General features: G+C 43.4%; 1 protein-coding gene and 1 long non-coding RNA gene across 2 annotated transcripts in view; one reads left to right on the plus strand and one right to left on the minus strand.

Moving 5' to 3' along the window:
* Positions 1-2,649: 2,649 nt before the first annotated feature.
* Positions 2,650-23,408, plus strand: part of BAK1 (BCL2 antagonist/killer 1) — a 34,330-nt gene continuing 13,571 nt past the window's right edge. Inside the window, exons 1-2 of the mRNA XM_081866264.1 lie at positions 2,650-2,816; positions 19,856-19,970. Of these exons, the coding sequence (XP_081722390.1) occupies positions 19,889-19,970 (82 nt within the window). The 5' untranslated portion in view covers positions 2,650-2,816; positions 19,856-19,888. The remainder of the gene's footprint in view (positions 2,817-19,855; positions 19,971-23,408) is intronic.
* LOC309344100 lies at positions 12,707-22,232 on the minus strand. The gene is made up of 3 exons (XR_014157617.1): positions 21,929-22,232; positions 14,265-14,484; positions 12,707-13,055 (listed from the first exon to the last, which is right to left on the minus strand). It is a non-coding gene; the product is annotated as an uncharacterized lncRNA (long non-coding RNA).

The following is a 23,408-nucleotide window of genomic DNA, read 5'->3' on the forward strand; positions in this document are numbered from 1 at the left end:
CCCAAGTTATAACAAGCAAACCAGTAACATTTGAACAACGCTACAATCAGGGAAAGGTGGTTCAATTGAAACAGAGAAACCTGCCTTATACCAGATGAGGCTGTTTGTCCATCTAGCCTAATAGTGTCCGTTCTTACTGGCAGTGGCTCGCACTGACTGCGAGTACACATGCTATGCATGTTAAATTATGCTGAGCGTGTGCGTGTTCTGCAAAGATCAATGTGCTTCGATCCATTTCCAGTGTTCAAACATGGTTAAAACAGAATTTCATTTTGTAGCCAAGACCAAACAGTGCTGGGTACAAAATATTTTGTCTCCTATGCAAAACAATAACACGACTCACACTTTCAACTAGGACAGGAATAATTTATAATGGTATTTTCTGGAAAAGGTGCATTAGAACATAGAAAACTGCCCTATAACAAGTCAGACTATTGGTCCACCTGGCTCAGTATTGTCTACACGGACTGGCAGCAGTTCTCCAGAATTTCAGAGAGGAGTGTCTCCCAACCCTACTAGGAAATGTCAGGGATTGAACCCAGGACCTTCTGCTTTCATCCCACAGATGAAAAATAGTTCTTTTTAACCTGCATATTTTGCTCTAAAATGCTTAGTTTGGTTAGAAACGAGTATACACTTCCAGAGTTAATGCTATGCTAAATACATTACTACTGTTAAATTAGCCATCATAGCTGCTAGAGGTCTGTGAAAATTTGTGTCCCGGGCTTTTTATATTCACCTATACAATGGTATCTCAGTTTTTGAACAGCTTAGTTCACAAACATCATGGAATTTAAACGCTGCAAACCCTATTTGTACATAGTGCAAACACCTTTTTGTACATAGTGCATTCTGGAGGTCCGTTCTTAACCTGAAACTGTTCTTAACCTGAAGCACCACTTTCGCTAATGGGGCCTCCTGCTGCCGCCACGCCACCAGAGCACGATTTCTGTTCTTATCCTGAAGCAAAGTTCTTAACACAAGGTAATATTTCTGGGTTAGCGGAGTCTGTAACCTGAAGCGTATGTAACCTGAGGTACCACTGTACATTGATTATTGCTTTCGTTTTATGGCTCAGTAGTCTCGTTTGTTGTTGTCGTTTAGTTGTGTCCGACTCTTCGTGACCCCGTGGACCAGAGCATGCCAGGCACTTCTGTCTTCACTGCCTCCCGCAGTTTGGTCAAACTCATGCTGGTAGCTTCGAGAACACTATCCAACCATCTCGTCCTCTGTCGTCTCCTTCTCCTTGTGCCCTCCATCTTTCCCAACATCAGGGTCTTCTCCAGGGAGTCTTCTCTTCTCATGAGGTGGCCAAAGTATTGGAGCCTCCGCTTCACAATCTGTCCTTCCAGTGAGCATTCAGGGCTGATTTCCTTAAGAATGGATAGGTTTGATCTTCTTGCAGTCCATGGGACTCTCAAGAGTCTCCTCCATAATTCAAAAGCATCAATTCTTCGGCGATCAGCCTTCTTTATGGTCCAGCTTTCACTTCCATACTTCACTACTGGGAAAACCATAGCTTTTACTATATGGACCTTTGTTGGCAAGGTGATGTCTCTACTTTTTGAGATGCTGCCTAGGTTTGTCATTGCTTTTCTCCCAAGCAGCAGGCGTCTTTTAATTTTGTGGCTGCTGTCACCATCTGCAGTGATCATGGAGCCCAAGAAAATAAAATCTCTCACTGCCTCCATTTCTTCCCCTTCTATTTGCCAGGAGGTGATGGGACCAGTGGCCATGATCCCATCACCTTGTTAGATAGTAAAATTCATGTTAAATTGCTGTTTTAGGGGTTTCAGGTGGTGAGTGTGCATAGGGTCCAAATCACAGGGCATCCATGAAGCTCACTGGGTGACCTTCGACCAGTCACTCCCTCTCAGCCTAACCTACCTCACAAGCTGGTTGTGAGGAGGGGGAGACTCACGTGTGCAAGCTTCAGCTCTTTGAAGGAAAGGTAAAGGGACCCCTGACCATTAAGTCCAGTCATGGCCGACTCTGGGGTTGCGGCGCTCATCTTGCTTTATTGGCCAAGGGAGCCGGTGTACAGCTTCCGGGTCATGTGACCAGCATGACTAAGCCACTTCTGGCGAACCAGAGCAGCGCATGGAAACACTGTTTACCTTCCCACCAGAGCGGTACCTATTTATCTACTTGCACTTTGACATGCTTTTGAACTGCTAGGTTGGCAGGAGCAGGGACCGAGCAACGGGAGCTCACCCCATCGCGGGGATTTGAACCGCCGACCTTCTGATCAGAAAGTCATAGGTTCTGTGGTTTAACCCACAGCGCCACCCGCATCCCTTTTTGAAGGAAAAGTGGACTATAAATGAAATGAATGAATGAATGCTAAACGGCATGATGAGGATGAGGATGTCAAATACCAAATGTTGGAATCCTGTGTCAGATCACATTGCAACTCCCGTTGCGTAACATCTGACGCACCTATAACAAATATTTCACATCAACCTTCACAGAGGTGGTTTTGCAGGAAATCTGGCGGAGGGGGTGGGTGGGAATAAACTCTTTCCGGACCTTTCTACCTCTCTCTCTCTCTTTTAATAATACTGTACATATTATATCTCGCGGCTACCAGGCTGCGACCCTAGAGGGAGCTGCGTATCGGCCGCTTTGCCGGCTGCCTGCCGCCTTCCTTTCGCCTTCTCTCCTCTCGCCTCGCCCCTCCTCGCAGCGGAGGAAGCGGCCGAGAAGCAGCAGGAAGGCGGCCAGAGAAGGATGCGCTAGCAGCGGCGCCGCATCCCGAGCTCGCCGCGCAAGCCCAGGGACAGCTAGCCGAGGGAAGGGGCGCGGCGGGAAGACGGGTGAGTGGAAGCGAGTCCGGGGCGGCGGGGGACACATCGGGGGCTGCAGGATGGACGGGGCGGCCAAAGGGTCCGGCGGGTGCTGCTGGCGCTGGGCGCCTGCTCCTCCTCCGAGCCGGAGGCGTTTATTCGCCGCGCCTCAGCCCAGCGGAAGGACATCATTCTCCAAAGGTCGGCGGGAGAGCGAGGGACGAGGCCGCCGCTGACGCCAGGCCAGGGGGCCCGGCAGTGGCGAGGGGCCGCGAGGGGAAAGGGACCCCGCGCTCCCGGGCCAGCCAGGTCGCTTCTCGGGAGCCGCGCTGCTGGGCGCGCCACGCCGACGCGAGGAAGCGACCGGCAGGCTCGGCTGCGGCCGGCTAGCGGGGCGCGCGTGCGCGCATGGAGCTGAGCGGAAAATGCGGAGTCAGCAGCGCCTCGGGGAGCTGCTGCTGCTGCAACTGCAGGGAAATGGAGCTGGCTTCTCCGCCAGGCTTTTTTCCCCCTTTCCCCTCCGAGACGCGGCTACTTGAGATCTGGCAAGGTTTAAACATCCGGAATACGATCTCTCTCTCTCTCGCGCGCGGGGGGGTGTGTGTGGTTGTTCATCCACCGCATGCATATGGGCTATCATTATTACTAGTACTATTTGGAGTTAAACAAGCTGTAGCTTAGGGCCCCACTCCTTTGGGGGCCACCAAAAAATGTAAAGGAAAAAAACAACTGGATGTACATTTCCAAAATATAAGATAAAAAAACAAATAAAATAAAACCTACATACAGCAACAGTGTTTCGTGTTGTGTAGGCTCCTGTGATGTCAGTAATGGGCCCCCAATCATTTTAAGTTAAGAGCTTCATAATTATTTCACTATTAATATACTTCTTCTTAATTGTATTGCTGTTCAACAATTACTTTGATAAAATACATATTTTGAGATGTGCAAATGGCTTTAGATTAAGGTTACCAGATTGTTTTCCAATGAATCTGGGGACACTTTTCAACTTCAGTAGGAATCATAGGATTTTGTCAGGTAAAGGTAAAGGGACCCCTGACCATTAGGTCCAGTCGTGACTGACTGGGGTTGCAGCGCTCATCTTGCTTTATTGGCCGAGGGAGCCAACGTACAGCTTCCAGGTCATGTGGCCAGCATGACTAAGCCACTTTTGGCAAACCAGAGCAGCGCACGGAAATGCCATTTACCTTCCCGCCAGAGCCTATTTATCTACTTGCACTTTGACGTGCTTTCGCACTGCTAGGTTGGCCAGAGCTGGGACCGAGCAACGGGAGCTCACCACATCGCGGGGATTCAAACCGCTGACCTTCTGATCAGCAAGTCCTAGGCTCTGGGGTTTAACCCACAGCGCCACCCGCATCCCTTTTTTTGTCAGGGTACTGATTTGTAAATCCAGGGGCTGTCCCTGGGAAATGGGGACGTCTGGTAACCTTACTTTAGATACCTATTAGATCCATAAATTACGATATAGCATATATTCAGCACAAAAAACAGCGACAATTTGTAGTTGACAAAGGACAGCTGGACATATAAAGGGCCCCATTACCTTCAGTAGCATAGGGCCTCATCAAACCTAAATCTGGCCCTGCTGGCAAACCACAGCACCTCAAGTTATTCCAGAGTAATGACCAAGTGGGGATTTGAGCCCTGGCCTTCCAGGTCTGACACTTGTAACCAGTAAGTGCCAGGGTGTGATCCTGAGGATGCAGGATCTAGGAGAGGGTGCATCCTCCCCATTTTTCTAATGCCATTATATTAACGTGCTTCCGTGGCAGCTATGTGATTGCTTTGCACAGCACTGTCAACGTGCAAGAGGAACAAATGCTTCTCTTGCTCCACGGCTACAACTGGGGAGTTTGAATTGTGAGGTGGATTAAGCTTTCCCCCCACTGATCTGCAGCTGGTGGGACAGGACCCACAGCTCAGTCTGACCCTAACTCATGTCTTAACAATGGCACTTTTATTGTGTGGATATGTAGTAATAAAGTGAAGAAAAAGGTCCCCAAGGTTGTCCTTTTCATGTTTTAAATGGCTGACTCCCTTGACCAAGAACTTGAAAAAGTTGCACATTCAGCCCCTTCTGCAACTGGTTCCTATGCATATTGATTACGGACAGTGCTTTTTCTGGGGGGACACAGTGGTACGCATACCCCTAAACATTCTGTGAATCTTTGTACTTTTTTCCATTTACTGTATTTATTTCCCCCGATTTGAACTATAAAATGGTGATTTTCTTGTGTCAAAATGAGAGTACCCCTAAATATTTTTTAAAGGAAAAAAAAGCACTGATTACGGAACAGTTCATGAAGTGGTTCATAGGTGATAAATGTGTTTATAATTGGTCCTTTTGGTTTCAGTGGTACTTGCTTCCTAGACGGTAACAAGGTGACTTCTTTGGAATGTGCATAGCTGCTACTGGATTTTTTAGGAACAACAAAACACAGCCACCCAGAGCGGCTGGGGCAACCCAGTCACATAGGCGGGGTACAAATGATAACCACCTTCTTCTTCTTCTTCTTCTTCTTCTTCTTCTTCTTCTTCTTCTTCCAGTTTAACACACAATTTGCACTTGAGAAGGGCGTTGTGCTCTAGTAGGCATTTTGAGTTATAATGTCAGATAAAGCTGCTGTGTTAACTATGGTATAAAGTAGTCCTAACTTTCTGTACAAAAAAAGGTAGTGGGGAAAATCCTATTTGAATTGGGGAAACATTGAAGTTGTTGGAAAAACCAAAGAAGAAATTGACCATTCAAATGAGCAGAAATTCCAAGAGAAGTTGGGATATAGGGAAATGGGATAGATAGATATATATACAGTGGTACCTCGGGTTAAGTACTTAATTCGTTCTGGAGGTCCGTACTTAACCTGAAACTGTTCTTAACCTGAAGCACCACTTTAGCTAATGGGGCCTCCTGCTGCTGCTGCGCCACCGGAGCCCGATTTCTGTTCTCACCCTGAAGCAAAGTTCTTAACCTGAGGTACTATTTCTGGGTTAGTGGAGTCTGTAACCTGAAGCGTATGTAACCTGAAGCGTATGTAACCCGAGGTACCACTGTATTCAAAATATAATATTAGTTCAAAACTAAAATGCAATTTTTTACATAGTGCATTAAGGATGCTTTTATACGACTCTTAATTGTATATAGAGGCTTGCATTTTTCTAAAGCAGTTGCATTTTTTCATTGTAATTGCGTAGTAGCAAATAACACACCCACCCACCCACCCACCCACCCACGACTTTACCAGTGCCTTAGGCTGCATACACACCATCCATTTAAAGCATGCACACACTCCCCAGGAATCCTGGGAACTGTAGTTTATTGAAGGGGTAAACTGCAGTTCCCAGGATTCTTGTGTGGGGTAATGTGTTTTAAATGTATGGTATTTATGCAATCTTAATCTTCTCATGTGGTAACTGCGGTGTCCTCTAGGAGTTAGTGCACTGGTGGGATAGAGAGCATTGACATTCCTCAAATGCTCCTTAATGAACTTTGGTAAGTTACATTTGTTCCCTAAACTTCAGCATGTATCTCTCACAGTGTGTATAGATGCCAAGCCGGTCATTTTTGATGGAAAAATAACACATACAGTGGTACCTCGGGTTACATACGCTTCAGGTTACATACGCTTCAGGTTAAGAATGGACCTCTGGAACGAATTAAGTACTTAACCTGAGGTACCACTGTATTGTCATTTGATAGTGATCACGTCTGATGTTTTTTGTTTACCTTGTTAATGTTATTTATAGTGAAATATTGGGAGGAATTTCCCAGGAACTCAATGGGGTTCACTTCTGAGTAGACCTATATAGGACTGAACCATTATAGACCTCATCTCTGCAGTTTCTGTTTTGATTTTGCAAGAATCTCAGTCACGTGTATTTGCATAAAACAGAGATGAGATCTCACAGTACTACAGTGTATTATGGCAAAAACTTTCATGGGCTAGAAGATGTTGTGAAAAAAATGTAAACAGTGAGATCAAATGGCAATGAAGTGCAAACAGTACTATCTATGACAATTCCACTTCAGAGTAAATGTATGCCAAATAAGAGTAGTGATAATTGATATCAGCAGTAATAATGCAATCATGGATATTCATAGTGGGACAGAAAGCCCCAATCCCTATTAAAGCAAAATATAATAGAACAGAACTTCTCCATAACTTGTAGTCTGTTTCATGCCGGAGTCTCTCTTTGTTTAAAAACGGCAGCAAAATGCCCTGAGCAGTTGAAATACAGTGGTACCTTGGTTTACAAACTTAATCTGTTCCGGAGGTCCATTCTTAAACCGAAACTATTCTTAGACTGAAGCATGCTTTACCTAATGAGGCCTCCCACCGCTGGTGCCCTTCCACTGTTGGGATTCCGTTTTTAGACTGGTGGCACTGTAGGTTAAACCACAGAGCCTAGGACTTGGCGATCAGAAGGTTGGCGGTTCGAATCCCCGCAACGGGGTGAGCTCCCATTGCTTGGTCCCTGCTCCTGCCAACCTAGCAGTTCAAAAGCACGTCAAAGTATGGTTAGGGGTCCCTTTACCTTTACCTTTAAAGTTCTCAAACCAGGACACTATTTCCTGTTTTGCGGAGTTTGTAAACCGAATCGTTCTTAAACAGGACTGTTCTCAACCCGAGGTACCACTATATTCTACTTCTTGCTGAATGTAAGATTTGTGCCAGGGTACTCTCATGTGTAGAGACTGGCCTATTTGTCCATGTAGAATGCAGAAGGGCGGGGATGACATTATAGCATATATCAAGTTGGAAGATGAGTGTCGTCAATGAATCCTTGATGTGTGCCTTTCATGTAACTTGCATTTAAGCTTTAATATTGTCACATGCTTTTTTTGCATTTCATTACCACTTGATCTCACTGTTTACTTTCTTCTTTGTATACCCAAGTACCTGCCAACTGAAGATAACAACTTTATGCATCTGATGAAGCAACAAGGCCTCGTTGTTATGTTTGGCTACAACAATCTGACATGTCTACCTCACTGGAAATTGTTACAATGAAATAATGCATTTTGCTATCAGGACTGGGTCAAGGGTGGGCAGATTATTGCAAGGTTCTGAAATAGTTTATCGATTTATGAAAATATTTATATGCCAATGTATCATAAAAATATATCACAGCCATTTACAACAATATAGAAACAGAAAACCAAGCCCTAAAAAGTTAAAAACAAAAAGAAATTAAAAACGAACACCATTGTGATTGATGTAGTCTTAATTGCCTGCATAGGCCTGGTGGAATAGAAAGATTTTCAGCAGGTGTTGACAAATTGGCATAGAAGGCGCCCACTGTTACATCACCTTCTAGGATGCCAGTGTAATGTTTCTTCATAACTCTGAAGTTGACATGTTTTAACAGTTTCCCAGCCCTCTTTTTAGTGGTGCATGGTTTTTCATAATTTAGTCAAAGGTAAGAGCACCTAGCAGAAGTGGCCATGAAAATCAGTGAGAAAGTTCATGTTCTCTTCTATGTGTATCTCTACATATCACTGTAATTGAAATACATTATCATTACTAAATGTATTACTGGGCGTTCACCAGCAGGCTTCAGGGCAGATTGCGGCAATCTAAAATTCAGTATTGAAAGCAGTTGAAGCAAGTCACAGGAATAAGATGATTCCCCAAAACACATATCTCTGGTATCAAAGGCCAGGGCAAAGAAGTACATCTTTAGCATAGCATCAAAGCTGTATAATGAAGGTGCTAGAAGGGGTCAGCAACTGTTTTCAGCCGTGGTCTGGTCCACCATCCCTCAGACCGGACTATATTTTTTTAAAAAAAACACGAATGAATTCCTATGCCCCACAAATAACCCAGAGATGCATTTTAAATAAAAACACACATTCTACTCATGTAAAAACATGCTGATTCCCAGACCGTCCGCGGGCCGGATTGAGAAGGCAATTGGGCCACATCAGGCCCTAGGTTGCCTACCCCTGTGCTAATGCAGCTCTTTGGGCAGGAATTCCACAACCTATGAGCTCCCACAGAGAATGCCCTCTTTCAGCTTCTGAGGGTGGTGGAACTGCCAAGAGGAGTGCTGCTGATCTTAACACCCAAGATCAGGGAAGGAGGTGGTCTCTGGGATATTGTGACATGACCTTATTGACGTCGTGTCATCTGTGTGTATGGTGTATGAAGACAATTTTCTGTCCCAAAGGGCTCATCCAAGGCGGGTGAAATAACAGAGAAAGGAAATGGAAGTGAAGGCAGGGCTAAAGGGGTGAAAGCTGTGCACCCCTTTCAAGACTCTGTGAATGTAAATGTCCTCTGTGTACAGCCACAAAGACTTGTAGCCCTAGGTAAACCAAGCTCACTCAGAAGTAAGCTCTGCTGAATTGAATAGAGTCTGTTCCCTAGTCCTGCAGTCTCTCATGGCCAACCTCCTAGGGGCCACATAGCAGTGATGGGCAGGGCTGGAGCAAGAGGTGTGATTCTTGCCCTCATACAGTAGACCGTTCAACAAGTAGCGTAAGTCCAATCACAAAACGGCAACCCCATGCCGCCACAATGGCAAGGTAGCACACTGGAGAATATGAGAAAGTTTTTCAAAGCTGTTTTTCAAAGATTGAACTGGATGAGATGTTCTTCAATAGGTCTTGAGTTGGCCTGTGAATACTTTCTTTATCCTGAGCAAACCGTTTTGTATGATTGGTTTTTCGGACTGATGAAGCGTGTAGCGAAACCTGTAATATATCTGGAGAACAGGTCTCCTTTTGCCCACTTGTGTTATTCTCACCAGGGTGGTGGCTTTGATTTGCCTTCCTGTGGTTGATCCATGCATACGGCTTTGTGTTTCCAACTCAAGACTTGTTGAACGGTTCATTTATCCAGTCTGTGTAACATTTATTGCACATGTAACATGATAAGATACAGTTGTACATTTATCCACTCCATGCTTACAGTATCTCCAGGCTTTGTTTTGCACATGGCACCTTAGTATGTTTGTTGCTTGGATGGTTACAAGTCTATCTCTAGTCTAGCTATTATTCTAGTAAATTTGGTTTTACACTTATAAGCCAGTTTGTGGTGGTGTTGTTTTGTTGCATGTCAACACTACAGACTAAAAGCCCTAACAGAGCAGAGGGGAAGGACCATGAGATGTGTTCCTCCTGCAGATGAACACACAAGAAAAGGAGACAGATCAAAAAGTTCAGTAAACCCAGTGCCCCAATGGTGGCGTAACTTTTGACTGCACAGCAGTTCCCAGCATGAGCCACCACTTTGCAAAACTAGACTGTCTGATGTGCCACTTTCCCAAACTCACGTTTTGTTAGGTTTGTGGTGATCTGATAATGCATATGGCAAGCAGTTCAACATGGCACAAGTTGGGACCCACCACGCAGTCACATTTAACCTTTCCCTTGAAGAGATAATTTTCTGGTTATCTGCCTTACTACATTTCATCCACGAGAAATATTGCTCCTTTATAAAGGACTGTTTGGGATCGACATTCAGTCCCTTCCATGCAATAAATCATTTTAGCCAAGACTTGGGACATTCCAAACACACACTTAACTTCTGAGATTGTCTGGCTAGCTGTATGGCCTGAGAAAACTGGAATTCTTTTTTTTGAAAGCAGCATTCAATTTGAGTTCCAAGCTCTTTTGAGAATCCTATTTGACCTGCTTGTCTTCTCCATATAATTTCCTTGCAATTTGTAGCAAACCATTGATAGAACCTGTGATATACTGTGATAAAGTAGAGGAAGGGGGCAGGATAATACAGAGGCGTAACCAGGATTTTTGTTGGGGTACCAGGCCTTTTGTTGGGGGGGGGCAGAACCTCAGTTCGCTATGTATTTTTATTGATTGGGGGTGGCCCAATGGCCTGCTTGCTTGTTTTAAGGAAGCATATATGCATTTCTTAGAAAAGGATTACCCACCAGAGGTGATTTGTCATTCTCTGCAAACACAGACCCCACAGACTGAACTTATGCTTGCAGGAAATGAATTTGAATGTGGCTAACTTGAGGTATTGATGGGATGTCTCAGTGGCTATCTCTTGTCAGGTCAGTAACCTGACAATTGTGAGCCTTCTGCATATTGGAAAAATGAATCACCCTGAGCTGCTGGAACTCACATCTGCTCTGGGTTATTATCAACATCACATAGCAGCTTCATATATTACCACTATTATGCTATTGTCATGCATGTTGCTTCCCAGAGCACAGAAGGTTAGGTCCCTGCCCTGAGGAGCTTACAAGCTAAATTTTAACACAGATGAAATAACAGAGGACTGGAAGAGAAGTGTGGGCAAGGGTAAACAGAGAAGCAATATACAGCTTTTTTCAGTTGCGTATGCTTAGGCTTTGCGCCTCATTTTAAAACAGCTGTACAGGTTGCTGGTTTATTTCCAGGTACAATTTAAGGTGCTAACGCTGATTGATCTGTGTTATATTATTTTAGAGATCTATTCTCTTTTTTAAAAAATACTGGTCATTACAAGGTTTGTTAGATTCCAAATGTGCTCCAAATTTGCTTCTTGTTTCCATATTGCTTTTTTTTAATGGATCACTTATGTAAGATCTTACATATTTTGACAAAAGAAAATTTTGCCTAAGGGGTTTGGATGCAGAAGGAAGAGTTTGCAAAGCCGTGCCCCTGTATGTATGTTTGTGTGTGTGTAATAAATACATACTGTGGGAAATGGAAACATAGATAGGGCAAAGGTCTGTTTTATAGTTGGGACCGAGTAGGCAGAGTGCCTACATCGCACGCACTTTCTGATAAGATCAGAAGGTTTGCAATCTCCTGGCATTGCTGCTGCATCCACATCCATTCTGCCAGCTTCTAGTTTCTGGCAATTGACTCTTTTGATTTCCTCTGTGACAACAAATATCACTGGTGTTCCCTAGATTAACCCATTCCCAGCTGGTTAACATTAGAACTTGTGCTGTCTGAGTGCTTGAGTCCAGTCTGATTGTGGGTTCTTGATCATATGTAATGTGTTCTTTGGATTGTTTTAATTTGATACCAGCTGCCCAGAGTGTGGCTTTATGAGGGAGGGGCAGAATATAAAATATTTTAAATGAATATACATAAAATGAGAACGCCCTCAGTCCTCTATTTGCTCTTATGACTGGCCGCCTTCTGATTCCATACATATAGTTACAACCTTGTGGTCCATTTTAATTAATCTAAGATAACTACGAGGTCTTGCTTTCCAACACACAGTCGCTGAGACATGTTAGAATTCTGGAAAGAGTGGGGAAATCCCACTGCTTCCCATTGCCTAGCCCTCCTCACTGCGTTTGACAGCTTGTGATCTGAAGTATTATGCAAATAAGGATCTTATCTTAATTACACAAACCTGAAGAGTTCTTGGTGGGAACATTCTCTATTCCTATTATTTTCATTTCTGTGTGCCCCTTATTTTATGTCCGTGAATAAGTTTCTGAGTCCTTGAAATGTGATATACAGGTGCTTATTATAATTAGCATTATTCAAAATGATTTACAGAGGGGGCAGGGCCCTGTCCTTGAATACTGTCTAAAGTACAATGCATGGTGATGACGTTAGGCAAATAATCACCAGTCACAATTGAGCTGGCAACAGTTATGAGTTTACTAATAAAGAAAATCTGTGTATGACCAGTTCCTGTACCGGAAAAGATTTAGTCAGCTGGTGAGAGCTAATTCAGCAGCACAGAATACTGTATTTGGCATATGAAAGATCCATTTGCTAACAAAAATTGCAACACCAAGTCAAAACTTGGATTAATTTCCAATGATTAAGATTCTGATTAACAGCACAAGTTATAACTAGAATAGTGATGGAGGTATTTTAACTACCAGTGTTTTGGAGTGCCAGGGGAAGGGAAGACACAAGTTACAGAAAATCTGTAGCACAAATCTCATGTAGAGGGTATTATTCCTTTTGTCCCCCCCCCCCATATTTCATTCTTAAGGTCCCAGGACGGGTTACAACATTTTTTACTATATTAAATATTAAAGGCATTAAAAAAATGCTGAAATGGTCAAAACATTAATAAGAAAATTCCACGGACATGTTTTCAAGTGTTGCATGGGTTTTTGTTTTTTTAGGAAGATCAAACAGTACATTTTATGTCTGTCAAAGGAGGTGTTATGCAACATGTAGAATGATTCATTGCAGACACTATTCCTTGAACACTGTTGTGACACAGTTGTAGAAGTATTAGGAGGGCGACAAAGATAACCAAGGGTCTGGAAACCAAGTCTTATGAGGAATGGCTGAGGCAGCTAGGTATGTTTAGCCTGCAAAAGAGGAGGCAGAGGAGATATAATGGCCACCTTCAAATATCTGAAGGGGTGTCACATGGAGGATGGCGCAAGCTTGTTTTCTCCTGCTCCAGAAAGTAGGACTCAAATCAATGGCTTCAACTTAAAAGGAAGGCGATTCTGACTAAACGCCAGGAAGAACTTTCTGACTGTAAGAACTGATAGAAAGTGGAACCGTCTCCCTAGGGAGGTTATGAACTCTCTCCTTCATTGGAGTTATTTAAGCAGAGGTTGGCTGGCCATCTGTCGTGGATACTTTAGTTGAGATTCCTGCATTGCGGGGGGGGGCAGGTTGGACTAGATGAACCTCAGGATCATCTACCTTATGAGGTAGCCTTTCTGATAACATCCCTCACTGGAATGAAATCTGAAAATACAAATATACCCCAGGTGTTTCATTGAAACTAAGTCTTTAAATGGAAAATATTGATGGTTTTCCATAGCTTCTCAGCCTTTTGCATCAAGTGTGAAAATCACTGCTTTTCATTTAGTCATAATGCTACAGTAATATAATGTATATTACACTGAATTGACATTTTTAGCATTAATAATGTGCATTATTTGCATTATTAAGCATGTTGGGAGTCCAGTTGGAGCCCACTGTCATATTTGTTATCCCCCCCCCCATATCTGAAAGACTGCTTGCCCTCTTTCTTGGTCCTCTTGAGAGCTCCTCTGCTTAGGCCAGGACATTCTCTGTGGCATTTCCTAGCTTGTGGAATTCCGTCAGCACAGAGATGCATTTTACACCTTCATTATACAGTGGTACCTCAGGTTAAGTTCTTAATTCGTTCCGGAGGTCTGTTCTTAACCTGAAACTGTTCTTAACCTGAAGCACCGCTTTAGCTAATGGGGCCTCCCACTGCCGCTGTGCCGCCGCTGCGTGATTTCTGTTCTCATCCTGAAGCAAAGTTCTTAACCCGAGGTACTATTTCTGGGTTAGCAGAGTCTGTAACCTGAAGCGTATGTAACCTGAGGTACCACTGTAGTTTCTGATGTATGCTGAAAACATACCTGTTTGCTCCAGCCTTTGACACCTGAATTATGTATTTTCAGGACCTGTCCTTCTCCTGTGACTGTTATTAGTTTTGACTTTTAAACACTGATTTTTAAAAAATACTGTATCATGTCCTGGGACCTGCTGGTGAAGGGCAGGTGGGAATAATAATAACAAAAACAACAAACCTTTCAGAAGTTCGTTATGTCTTTTGCGCGTTGCAGCAGGAGTTTGGTGTGTCATCATTTAATCACACCCAAGTCCATGCTGATTACTCTCCATTTTCCTCTGCAGACTGTTTGCTTGGTGATTCGTTTTACAACTTCTCGTGTTTTAAAATCAAGCTAAGAGGTACATAATCCACCAGGTTGTTCTCTTTCCAGCTTAAAATATATTTGCACAGAGATCCTGCCAGAATGAAACGGCGTTAGATTGTTGAGTGAAAATAAGGTATCATCACTCTGTTCTTTGACCTGCTTCTTTCATTGTTGTTTAGTCATTTAGTCATGTCCGACTCTTCGTGTCCCCATGGACCAGAGCACGCCAGGCACTCCTGTCCTCCACTGCCTCCTGCAGTTTGGTCAAACTCATTCTGGTAGCTTCGAGAACACTGTCCAACCATCTTGTCCTCTGCCGTCCCCTTCTCCTTGTGCCCTCAATCTTCTCTTCTCATGAGGTGGCCCAAGTATTGGAGCTTCTTTCATTACCTCCAGTGTTTCCCCGTCTCTCTCTTAATCATCTGATTTATTTATTTAAGATGCAGGAATGGGTGAAAGAGAAAGAGAGAGATTTTCCAGGAAATAGCCACTCAGCAATTCCTTGTTCATTTCTCTCTATTGTTACAACAGGGGAAGCTGAAGCTCTCTAGAAGTTGTTGGACTTCAGCTCCCATCAGCCCCAACCAGAGTGACCAATAGTCAGGGATGAAGGGAGTTGTAGGCCAGCAGAGTTGTAGGAGTTGGAGGGTTACCGCTTCTCCACCCCTTCATTAAAAACTTAATGACAAGCAAATTCAGTAGGCGGCCAAAAAGTTTTTGCATGGAGTTGCAATCATAGGGAAATCTGCACATCTCTTTTAATTTCTCCCTGCTGCAGAGCTCTTAAAGACACAGCAGTCTTAATTCCATCATAGCCAAACACTGATTCTGTGCTTCAGTATTACCGTATTTTTCGCTCCATTGGACGCAGTTTTTCCCCTCCAAAAATTGAGGGGAAATGTGTGTGCATCCTATGGAGCGAATGCAGGCTTGTGCCATAGCCGCGCGCAACCCCTCCGGCAGGGAGAGGCTGCATGGGGCTATGGCTTCTTTAGCTCCACGCAGCCTCTCCCGGCAGGGAGGAAGCCAAAGAGGCTAAAGAGGAAGCCAAAACAACCAGCGGGATCCATCCCGCTGGCTGCCTTGGCTTGTGCCATAGCCACGTGCAACCTCTACGGCAGGGGGGGGATTTCCCCGTCTAAAAACTAGGTGCGCCCTATGGTCCGGTGCGCCCTATGGTGCGAAAAATACGGTATTTGTTAGAAGCGGAATTAGTACTTTCCAATTGCATGAAATTCAACAGGTCAAGTATTACCCATCATTTCTCCTCTCCTCTGTTGATTTCTGCCTGCCATCCATGAAAACTCCATGAAAACTCTGCCAGAAAGAGAAGGTAGCAGCCTCATGTACCAGGCAGATATAGCATGACCTTTCAGCACAAACACATTTTGCAATAGTTTTGTCCACAGTGCCTATCCCTGAAAAAAATGCTCATGCTTCTGGCAATCTGAACATTAACTCTTCTTATACAAGAGATCATTTCCCTTATTGTATGGCTCCCACCACCACTACTGGCCATTGTGAGCTTTTCAAAACATACAGTGGAGTTCACTCTTTCCCCTTTATCATGTAGATAGGCACAATTAGCCATTAAGTATGTTTCCCCACCCCCACCCACAAAGTGGGTTTTAGTACTGCTGCTTGATGCCTCCACAGGAAAGATGATTCACTGTGGAGCTACTTGATCCCAGACTTAGGCTGGTCAAATGTTGATCTCAGTTTGTCAAACCAAACTGAAGACAACCAGACATTGATGAACATCACCACTTTCATTTGGTTTATAGCTGCTTCACACAAAGTGACATTTCCTATGTGGAAGTTGCATATTCATCACGTGTCTATTTTGCTGCCCGTGCACATGGCAAGATTCAGTTGTCAACTGTAGCATTCAAACAAGATGGACGCAGTTTCCTCAACCAAAATGGCTTCCATGAGGGGAGCGTATCTTGTGGGAAGTGGACCTGTTTACAGCCAACTGTTGCATGTTCCCCAGTCCTAGTTCAACACTAAACCAGCAACAATGAACCTTTGGCCCTCCTGATGTTGTTGAACTACAACTCCCATCACCCCTGCCCATTGGTCATGCTAACTGGGCAGATGGCAGTTGGATTCGAGCAAAATCTGGAGGGTTACATTTTTCCTCACCCCTGCTCCAGCCTTTGTGCCTTTAAAAGCAATCTAAGCCGCAAATGTCAGCAGGTGACAATGTTTCTCTCCAGTGCCTTGAAGGGCTGCCCTTGCTGAGTCATATATATTAAATTTATGTAAAATTAGCAGGGAGCCTGCAGTTTGTTTGTTTTCTGGCAACCATAAAATGCCTTGCCAAGAGTAGGCGGCTACAGTTTAACCATACTATTCATTAGAGAAGTTTACTCTTGGTAACTGAGGAATGGAATGGCCTCTTTAATGCTAAATATGATGCAGAAATGTGGGTCCTTTGCCTTTCATTGATATTGACAACTTCTATCTATGTTCTGAGGTTCTTGCTGCATAGGAGCTAATGGAAGAAATTCTCATATCTTCCCCCTGCAACATGAGCTGCTGTATTTGAGGTCCTGAAAGCTCCCGGATATGGCAATATTTCTCTGTTTTGCTCCCAAGTGGGTTAGATTTCTCCTTTTCTGAATTTGGCTCACTGATGCTCTTTGGGTCCCCACAATGAACTTAATTTTGAGTCAGACAAAATGAACTCATTTTGAAGATGCTGTTTGCGTTCCAAAAATGAACTTACTTTGAGTCAGACAAAAGGAACTCATTTTGAGGATTTGGGCACCGTCGTCAATGAGCCAGCCGTCTGAGAAGCATTAGTTACGAGATATGGTCTGCTTCTATTTCTGCTGCAGGTAACTGAATTTTGAAATTATCCCTGAGTGCAATTTCAAGCGTTTTAGAGGATTTATTCAGGACACTAGCATCACAGATAGGAATAGGCTGTCTTCAGTGTCACTTTGCATTCTGATGTATTCAAAGGATAGTCTTAGAGCTAAACATGTAACATTGCATTAGCTGATGCATTTTCCTTACATATCTTGGGGGTGGACTTTTTGCATATGCATATATAGTCTCATATACAGTTGCCTTGGAGTACACCCAGGCATTGAAATCAGTGGGATTTACTTCTGACTAGATATGTATGAGATTGCGCTGTAAGTTAGCAAAAGAGGTGGGAGGCAGCTACACTCCCTTTATAAATGCAGCACTTGTCAAGCTCCTTAGTACTGCTTGTTTTCCCACTATGAATACTTCTGGTCTTAAATATTTTTTACTTCTCCTTGAAGCATATGCATATAGTATTCGGTGTACACACTATTGGTTTCTGCATTGTTGGTTCTTTCTATCTGGACACTCAGACAATGGAAGCTGTTCCACACACATTGATACTTGTGGATAGCAAAGAAACAGTGGCTTTTCTGCTTTGAACTGGGGATGTGAGAGTAGAAAGTTTTCAAAATGTTGGTGAAAATGCACAGGTTTGTCTGTGACCCCTTCATGATAAGGGGACACATGTCCTGGGTTTTTATTTCATTTAAAGTACCGTATTTTTTCGTGTATAAGACTAGGTTTCCCCCCCTAAAAATAATTAGGAGGCATCTTATACACAGATACATCTCCCCCCATTTTCTTAAATCTGAGTCCCCAAAAATAGGGAGCGTCTTAGAGACGGAAAAATATGGTATATGTGTAAAGCATGTTGTACTATCAAACTAATGATGACAATTAGCTATGTTGGTTGTTATGTATTCTTTCCTTGATACTACACCATCCTAGGGATACGGGTGGCACTGTGGTCTAAACCACTGAGCCTCTTCGGCTTGCCAGTCAGAAGGTTGGTAGTTTCAATCCCCACAATGGAGTGAGCTCCCATTGCTCTCTCCCAGCTCCTGCCAACCTAGCAGTTCAAAAGCATGCCAGTGCAAGTAGATAAATAGGTACTGCTGTGGCAAGAAGGTAAACGGTGTTTCAGTGCACTCTGGTTTCTGTCACGGTGTTCCGTTGTGCCAGAAGCGGTTTAGTCATGCTGGCCACATGACCTGGAAAGCTGTCTGTGGACAAATGCCAGCTCCCTCGGCCTGAAAGCGAGATGAGCGCCTCAACCCCATAGTCGCCTTTGACTGGGGTCCTTTACCTTTACTACACCGTCCTGTACTGATTTTTTTTAAGGTAATATAATGCAATTTTGAATAGCGGGCATGGTTTGCTCAAATGGCTTCAAATCCTTGTTTGGTTAAAATGGCATTGACTTAAATGAGACTATGGGCATGATGAGCAAGGCATAGATTTCAGCAGCATTCTCCAGTAGTTCTGTTATTACTTGACTGGAATCCTGTATCTGATACTTCAGCTCCTAGAGTTGAGGATACTGAGGTTCCTGGTTGTTTTCAAGTCACTGAAGAATACCAGTGTGGCTGAAATGCATTTGACAGTTTGAAATTTTAATCCGCAATCATAGAATTGTATAGTTGGAAGGGATCCCAAGGATCATCTAGTCCAACCCCCTGCAGTGAAGGAATACACAGCTGTTCCATATGGGAATCAAACCTGCAACCTTGATGTTATCAGCACCACGCCCTAACCAACTGAGCTATCTAGACATGATACTTGTGGACTTTATGGTAGTTTTCTCTGCATTAATGCTTGTTCCAAAATGTTGGCAGTTAGCCATCTGTTTTTAAATTCATATATTGCAACTGTAGTTTTTGGCTTCGTTACATCCATTTAGATCTTCTGCTAAAGCATATTTTTTTCATGCTATTTCAACATAGAACTATTTTGTTGTTCTCCTTTGGACACCTGCATTAAAAAGAAATCCAGCTTCCCTGCATTTTAAAATTACAGGTGTCCATAGGAATCTTGGGATCCTGATCTGCTTTTCAAAAGTCTTGTTGCTGCACACTGTCTCAGAATTTATGAATAGTAAGTGGAGGATTCTAATAGCTTACTTGAAGGCAAACAGCTATGATTGAAATAAGCCGAACGTCCTCAATCTATTCACTATTGTCCCAGCAAATTCTCCCATCAGCAGCCAGGTGTTTAGCAATTAGAGTTGAATCTTATAAAGATGCTATTTCTGGCATGTGTAAAATCATCCTGAGTGTATATGAAATGTTTTACAAGTTAGTGGGACCTCAAGTTTTAATTGACAACAGACTTTCCGCCGATAAGGGAGTATTGCCAGACAGTTAAGGTTAAGGAACAAAGCTTGGATAGTGACACACACAGAGAGAGAATGTTTTCTAAGGAGTGGGAGAGGAGACTCGCAGGACTGAGGGGAGTTGGAGGTGAGTAAGAAAAGCAGAGAGTCAAATTACTGAGAGGTGGAGCTAAAAGGCTCTTCAGGGAAGAGGAAGCTGTTGCAATCACACAGTGAGTCACATTAGCCAAGGATTCTTTCTAGCATCCAGGTCCAAACTTTTGACTCTCAACACTAACAAATCGGTTTCTCTGACCCTGAATTTTTGCAGGTTAACGCTGTTCTCCCAAAGCTCCCCTCCAGCATGGCTTCGAGGAGGAATAGCAGTGACCCAGCAAACAGGAGGAGGACGGAGAGACGCAGATCATCCCTGGAAATTGCCTCAGGTAAGAGATGTGACTATCTGGATCTTTTGCTTTGATTACTGTAAAAGGATGAGTGGAAGTATATCCTCAACCATTGCTTTCCTTTGCTGATATTAAGATCTGTCTTGACCTTATAAGAACATAAAACCAGTCTTGCTGGATGAGCCCAAAGGGTTATCTGAAGTCCAGCTTTCTGCTTCCCACAACAGCCAATCAGATGCCTCTGGAAAGCCCAAAAGCAGTACATGAAATGAGAGCCCTCTCCTACTGTTGTGCCCCAGCAACTGGTTACCTCTCATCATGAAAGGTAGCTTTATGGTCATCCTGACTAGCTTTCCTTAGATTTGTCTAATTCGATTTCAAAACCACCTAAGATGTTGGCCATCAGCACGTCTTGTGGCAGCAAAGTCTATACAGTGGTACCTCAGGTTGCAAACACTTCGGGTTACAGACTCCACTAATCCAGAAGTAGTACCTCAGGTTAAGAACTTTACCTCAGGATGAGAACAGAAATCGTGCGGCGGCAGCGGGAGGCCCCATTAGCTAAAGTGGTACCTCAGGTTAAGAACGGTTTCAGGTTAAGAACAGACCTCCAGAACAAATTCAGTTCATAACCAGAGACACCACTGTACTTTAGCTCTGCTCTGTACTTCTGGTTTTTGTCTGTCTTGAATCCCCCATAATTCAGCTTCATTGGATGTCTCCAGATTCTAATATTATGGGGGATAAAAGATTTTATTTCCCTTTGGTATGTGTGTGGAGTTCACAGGCAACCTTTCCTTAGATACTTACAAGAGAGGCCTGTTTCGTTTTAACTATGTAACAACAGTGCACAGGAAACCACTGATTTATAACAATTATCTAAATACTTAATGCTACACTCAAGTCAGTATGTGACTGTTTATTTATGACATTTGTATGCCGTCCCATAACATATAGTTAAGTAAACACAACTGAGATGCAAAGTAAAACATAAAGCTATTAAAAATAAAAATAATCCTAGCATTAAGTACAACAAAACAGAACTTACTGCAGATTTTAAAAACAGAGGGCTAGATTCCCTACATTATTTGAATGGACTGGGTGAAGGTGTGTAATACAGGCATGGGAACATGTGGTCCTCTGGATGTTTCTGGACTACAACTCCCATCACCTCTGACCAGTAGCCATGCTGGTAGTAACTGATGAGAGTTGGAGCCCGACTATGTCTAGAGGGCCACAGGTTCCTCATCCCTGACTCAGTACATTCAGTGGAAGGTGCAGGCTGCAACTGTCATCTATTTCCTCTCCAAAATTTCCAATGTGCCTGTTATAAAGGAATCAGTGCAATATAATTAAAAGTGCCAAGACTGAACTTAATTCAAAATGCTGAATGTGTTTTGAGCAGTCTTTCTTAGTGGCCGTTCTAAAAATCATTACATAGTCACTGTGTTGGGAAATAATCATAATTAAATAAAATGAGAGAGAGAGAGAGATTAAAAAATGGAAAGTACATAACTGAAAAAGTGTCCCTCCCATTTCATGATGTCAATATTACCATTGCTTGTTTGTTTATTACATTTATATACTAACTTTTCCTCCAAGGAGTTTCAAAGTGGTGGTATACATGGTTCTCCCTTCCCTATTTTGTTCTCACAACAACCCTCTTAGGTTAGGCTAAGAGACAGCGACTGGTCCAAAATTACCCAGTGAGCTTCACAGCTGAGTGGGGATTCAAGTCCTGGTCTCCCAGTTCCTAGTCCAATACTCACTATTACACCACAACAATTAACCCACACAATTAAGACTGGGAGATAATCCTTATCTCCTCATTCAGAAGTGTGATCCTTCTCTGCAACATCAGTCTTTTCCTTAGAATAATTTCCAGAGCGGTAATTGTGGTATAGTACAATTTTGTTCACAGCATATGAAGGTAGCCTGGTAGACTCATTAAAAAAGAAAGCCAAACTGTTACAAAATAGTGAGTAAGCATCTCCTACCTTCTCCCACATTCTGTCCATAGACTGCAATGTAAATACAGATTCTGTTGTTCAACATCAGCCAGCTTCTCTCCCCTACCCTTTAAAATGTTCTTTGTGGTCTCTGTCCTGATTGAGAGTGCTGGAGAACCTGAAAGCTTGCTCACTACTTGGTAATATTTGGGTTGGCCCAGGAAAGTTACTGCTTCCTATGAATTTTGGAGACTTGTGCACAGGAGTTTGCTCAGTCTTGTCTACTCTGACTAGAAGGTTCTTCCCAGGATTTCAGGGTGGAGACTATCTCAGCCCTACCTGGAGATGCTGGGAATGAGCAAAGCGGATCCTCGTGTCACTGAGCTACAGCCCTTTCCTGTGTTTACTTAGAAGTGCTACTGCATTCAGTGGGGCTTACTGCCTAGTAAATGTGTCTAAGATAGGGGTCAACAGCACATTGTTTCATCATCCCATAGTTATCCTGCAGTCAATTGGAAGCCACAGAACCCGCGTTGGACGTTCGTGTTCCAAAGAACGTTTGCAAACCCGGAAAACTCACTTCCGGGTTTGTGGCGTTCCGGGAGCCAAAACATTTGACTCGCAAGGTACAACTGTATTTGAGTTGGGCACACTCCTGATGAGCAAAATACTTTGCACAGGATCAGAGCTTGGAAGGTGTGTATGTGGAACCTCCCAAAGCTCTGGTGCAGGCAGGGGAAGGAAAGTTCAATTGCAAAGACTTGCCTCCGTGGTGAGCCTTCATGCACATTTTAACCTGTTCTACTTGTGGACTTGCAAATGAGTCGTTGTAGCTTTGTCAATAGTATCCCATGTACAATTCTATGTTGCTTTGCTTTGGCTTTATCTTTTTAGACAGGATTACATTGTATAATTTGTGTCACAGCAGTATCCACACTTTATTTTGTCTGCCCTAGATCTTCCAACATTCAGCATTGTTGAATGTCCCCGAGTTCTAATATTGTAAGAGAGTTTGTGACAGATTTAGTATAGTGGAAGTTAGAGAGAATGAAAGAAACAATCAGGTGGAAGCCAGGCAATTATTTCCTTGGATGGGGCTCCTGCTTCCCGCTAGCAGTTCAGATGTCAATACTTCTTTGCAAGACAGTTGGCACGATCCAGAGTTTATAGAGTGATGCTGTTATGATTGACTGCTCAAATTGCATCATATCTTCTGGTGTGTTGTGGTGATGCAGGAGGAGTGGTCCTCAGTGTGGGAACGGCTATAATTATATAGTGAGAACGGCCTCCATGTCATACATGTGCCATGTTCAGGGCTGGTATGAAGTCACACCATTAACCGGGCCATGGCTAAGAATTTTGAACTAGAGGAGATGTAATGATGCATTTTGAATTTTGTATTTGAGATTATGTTTGTATTTGTAAGCAGCCTAGGGGTTCCAGTGGAAGCAGTGCACAAATCCAATTTGTGGAAATAAAAAGTACCCTACAAAAGCACAAGTTACTTGTACCTTTTAAAAGTAAAAGG

Source organism: Podarcis erhardii (assembly GCF_964252035.2).
Source record: "Podarcis erhardii genome assembly, chromosome: 6".
NCBI lineage: Eukaryota > Metazoa > Chordata > Lepidosauria > Squamata > Lacertidae > Podarcis > Podarcis erhardii.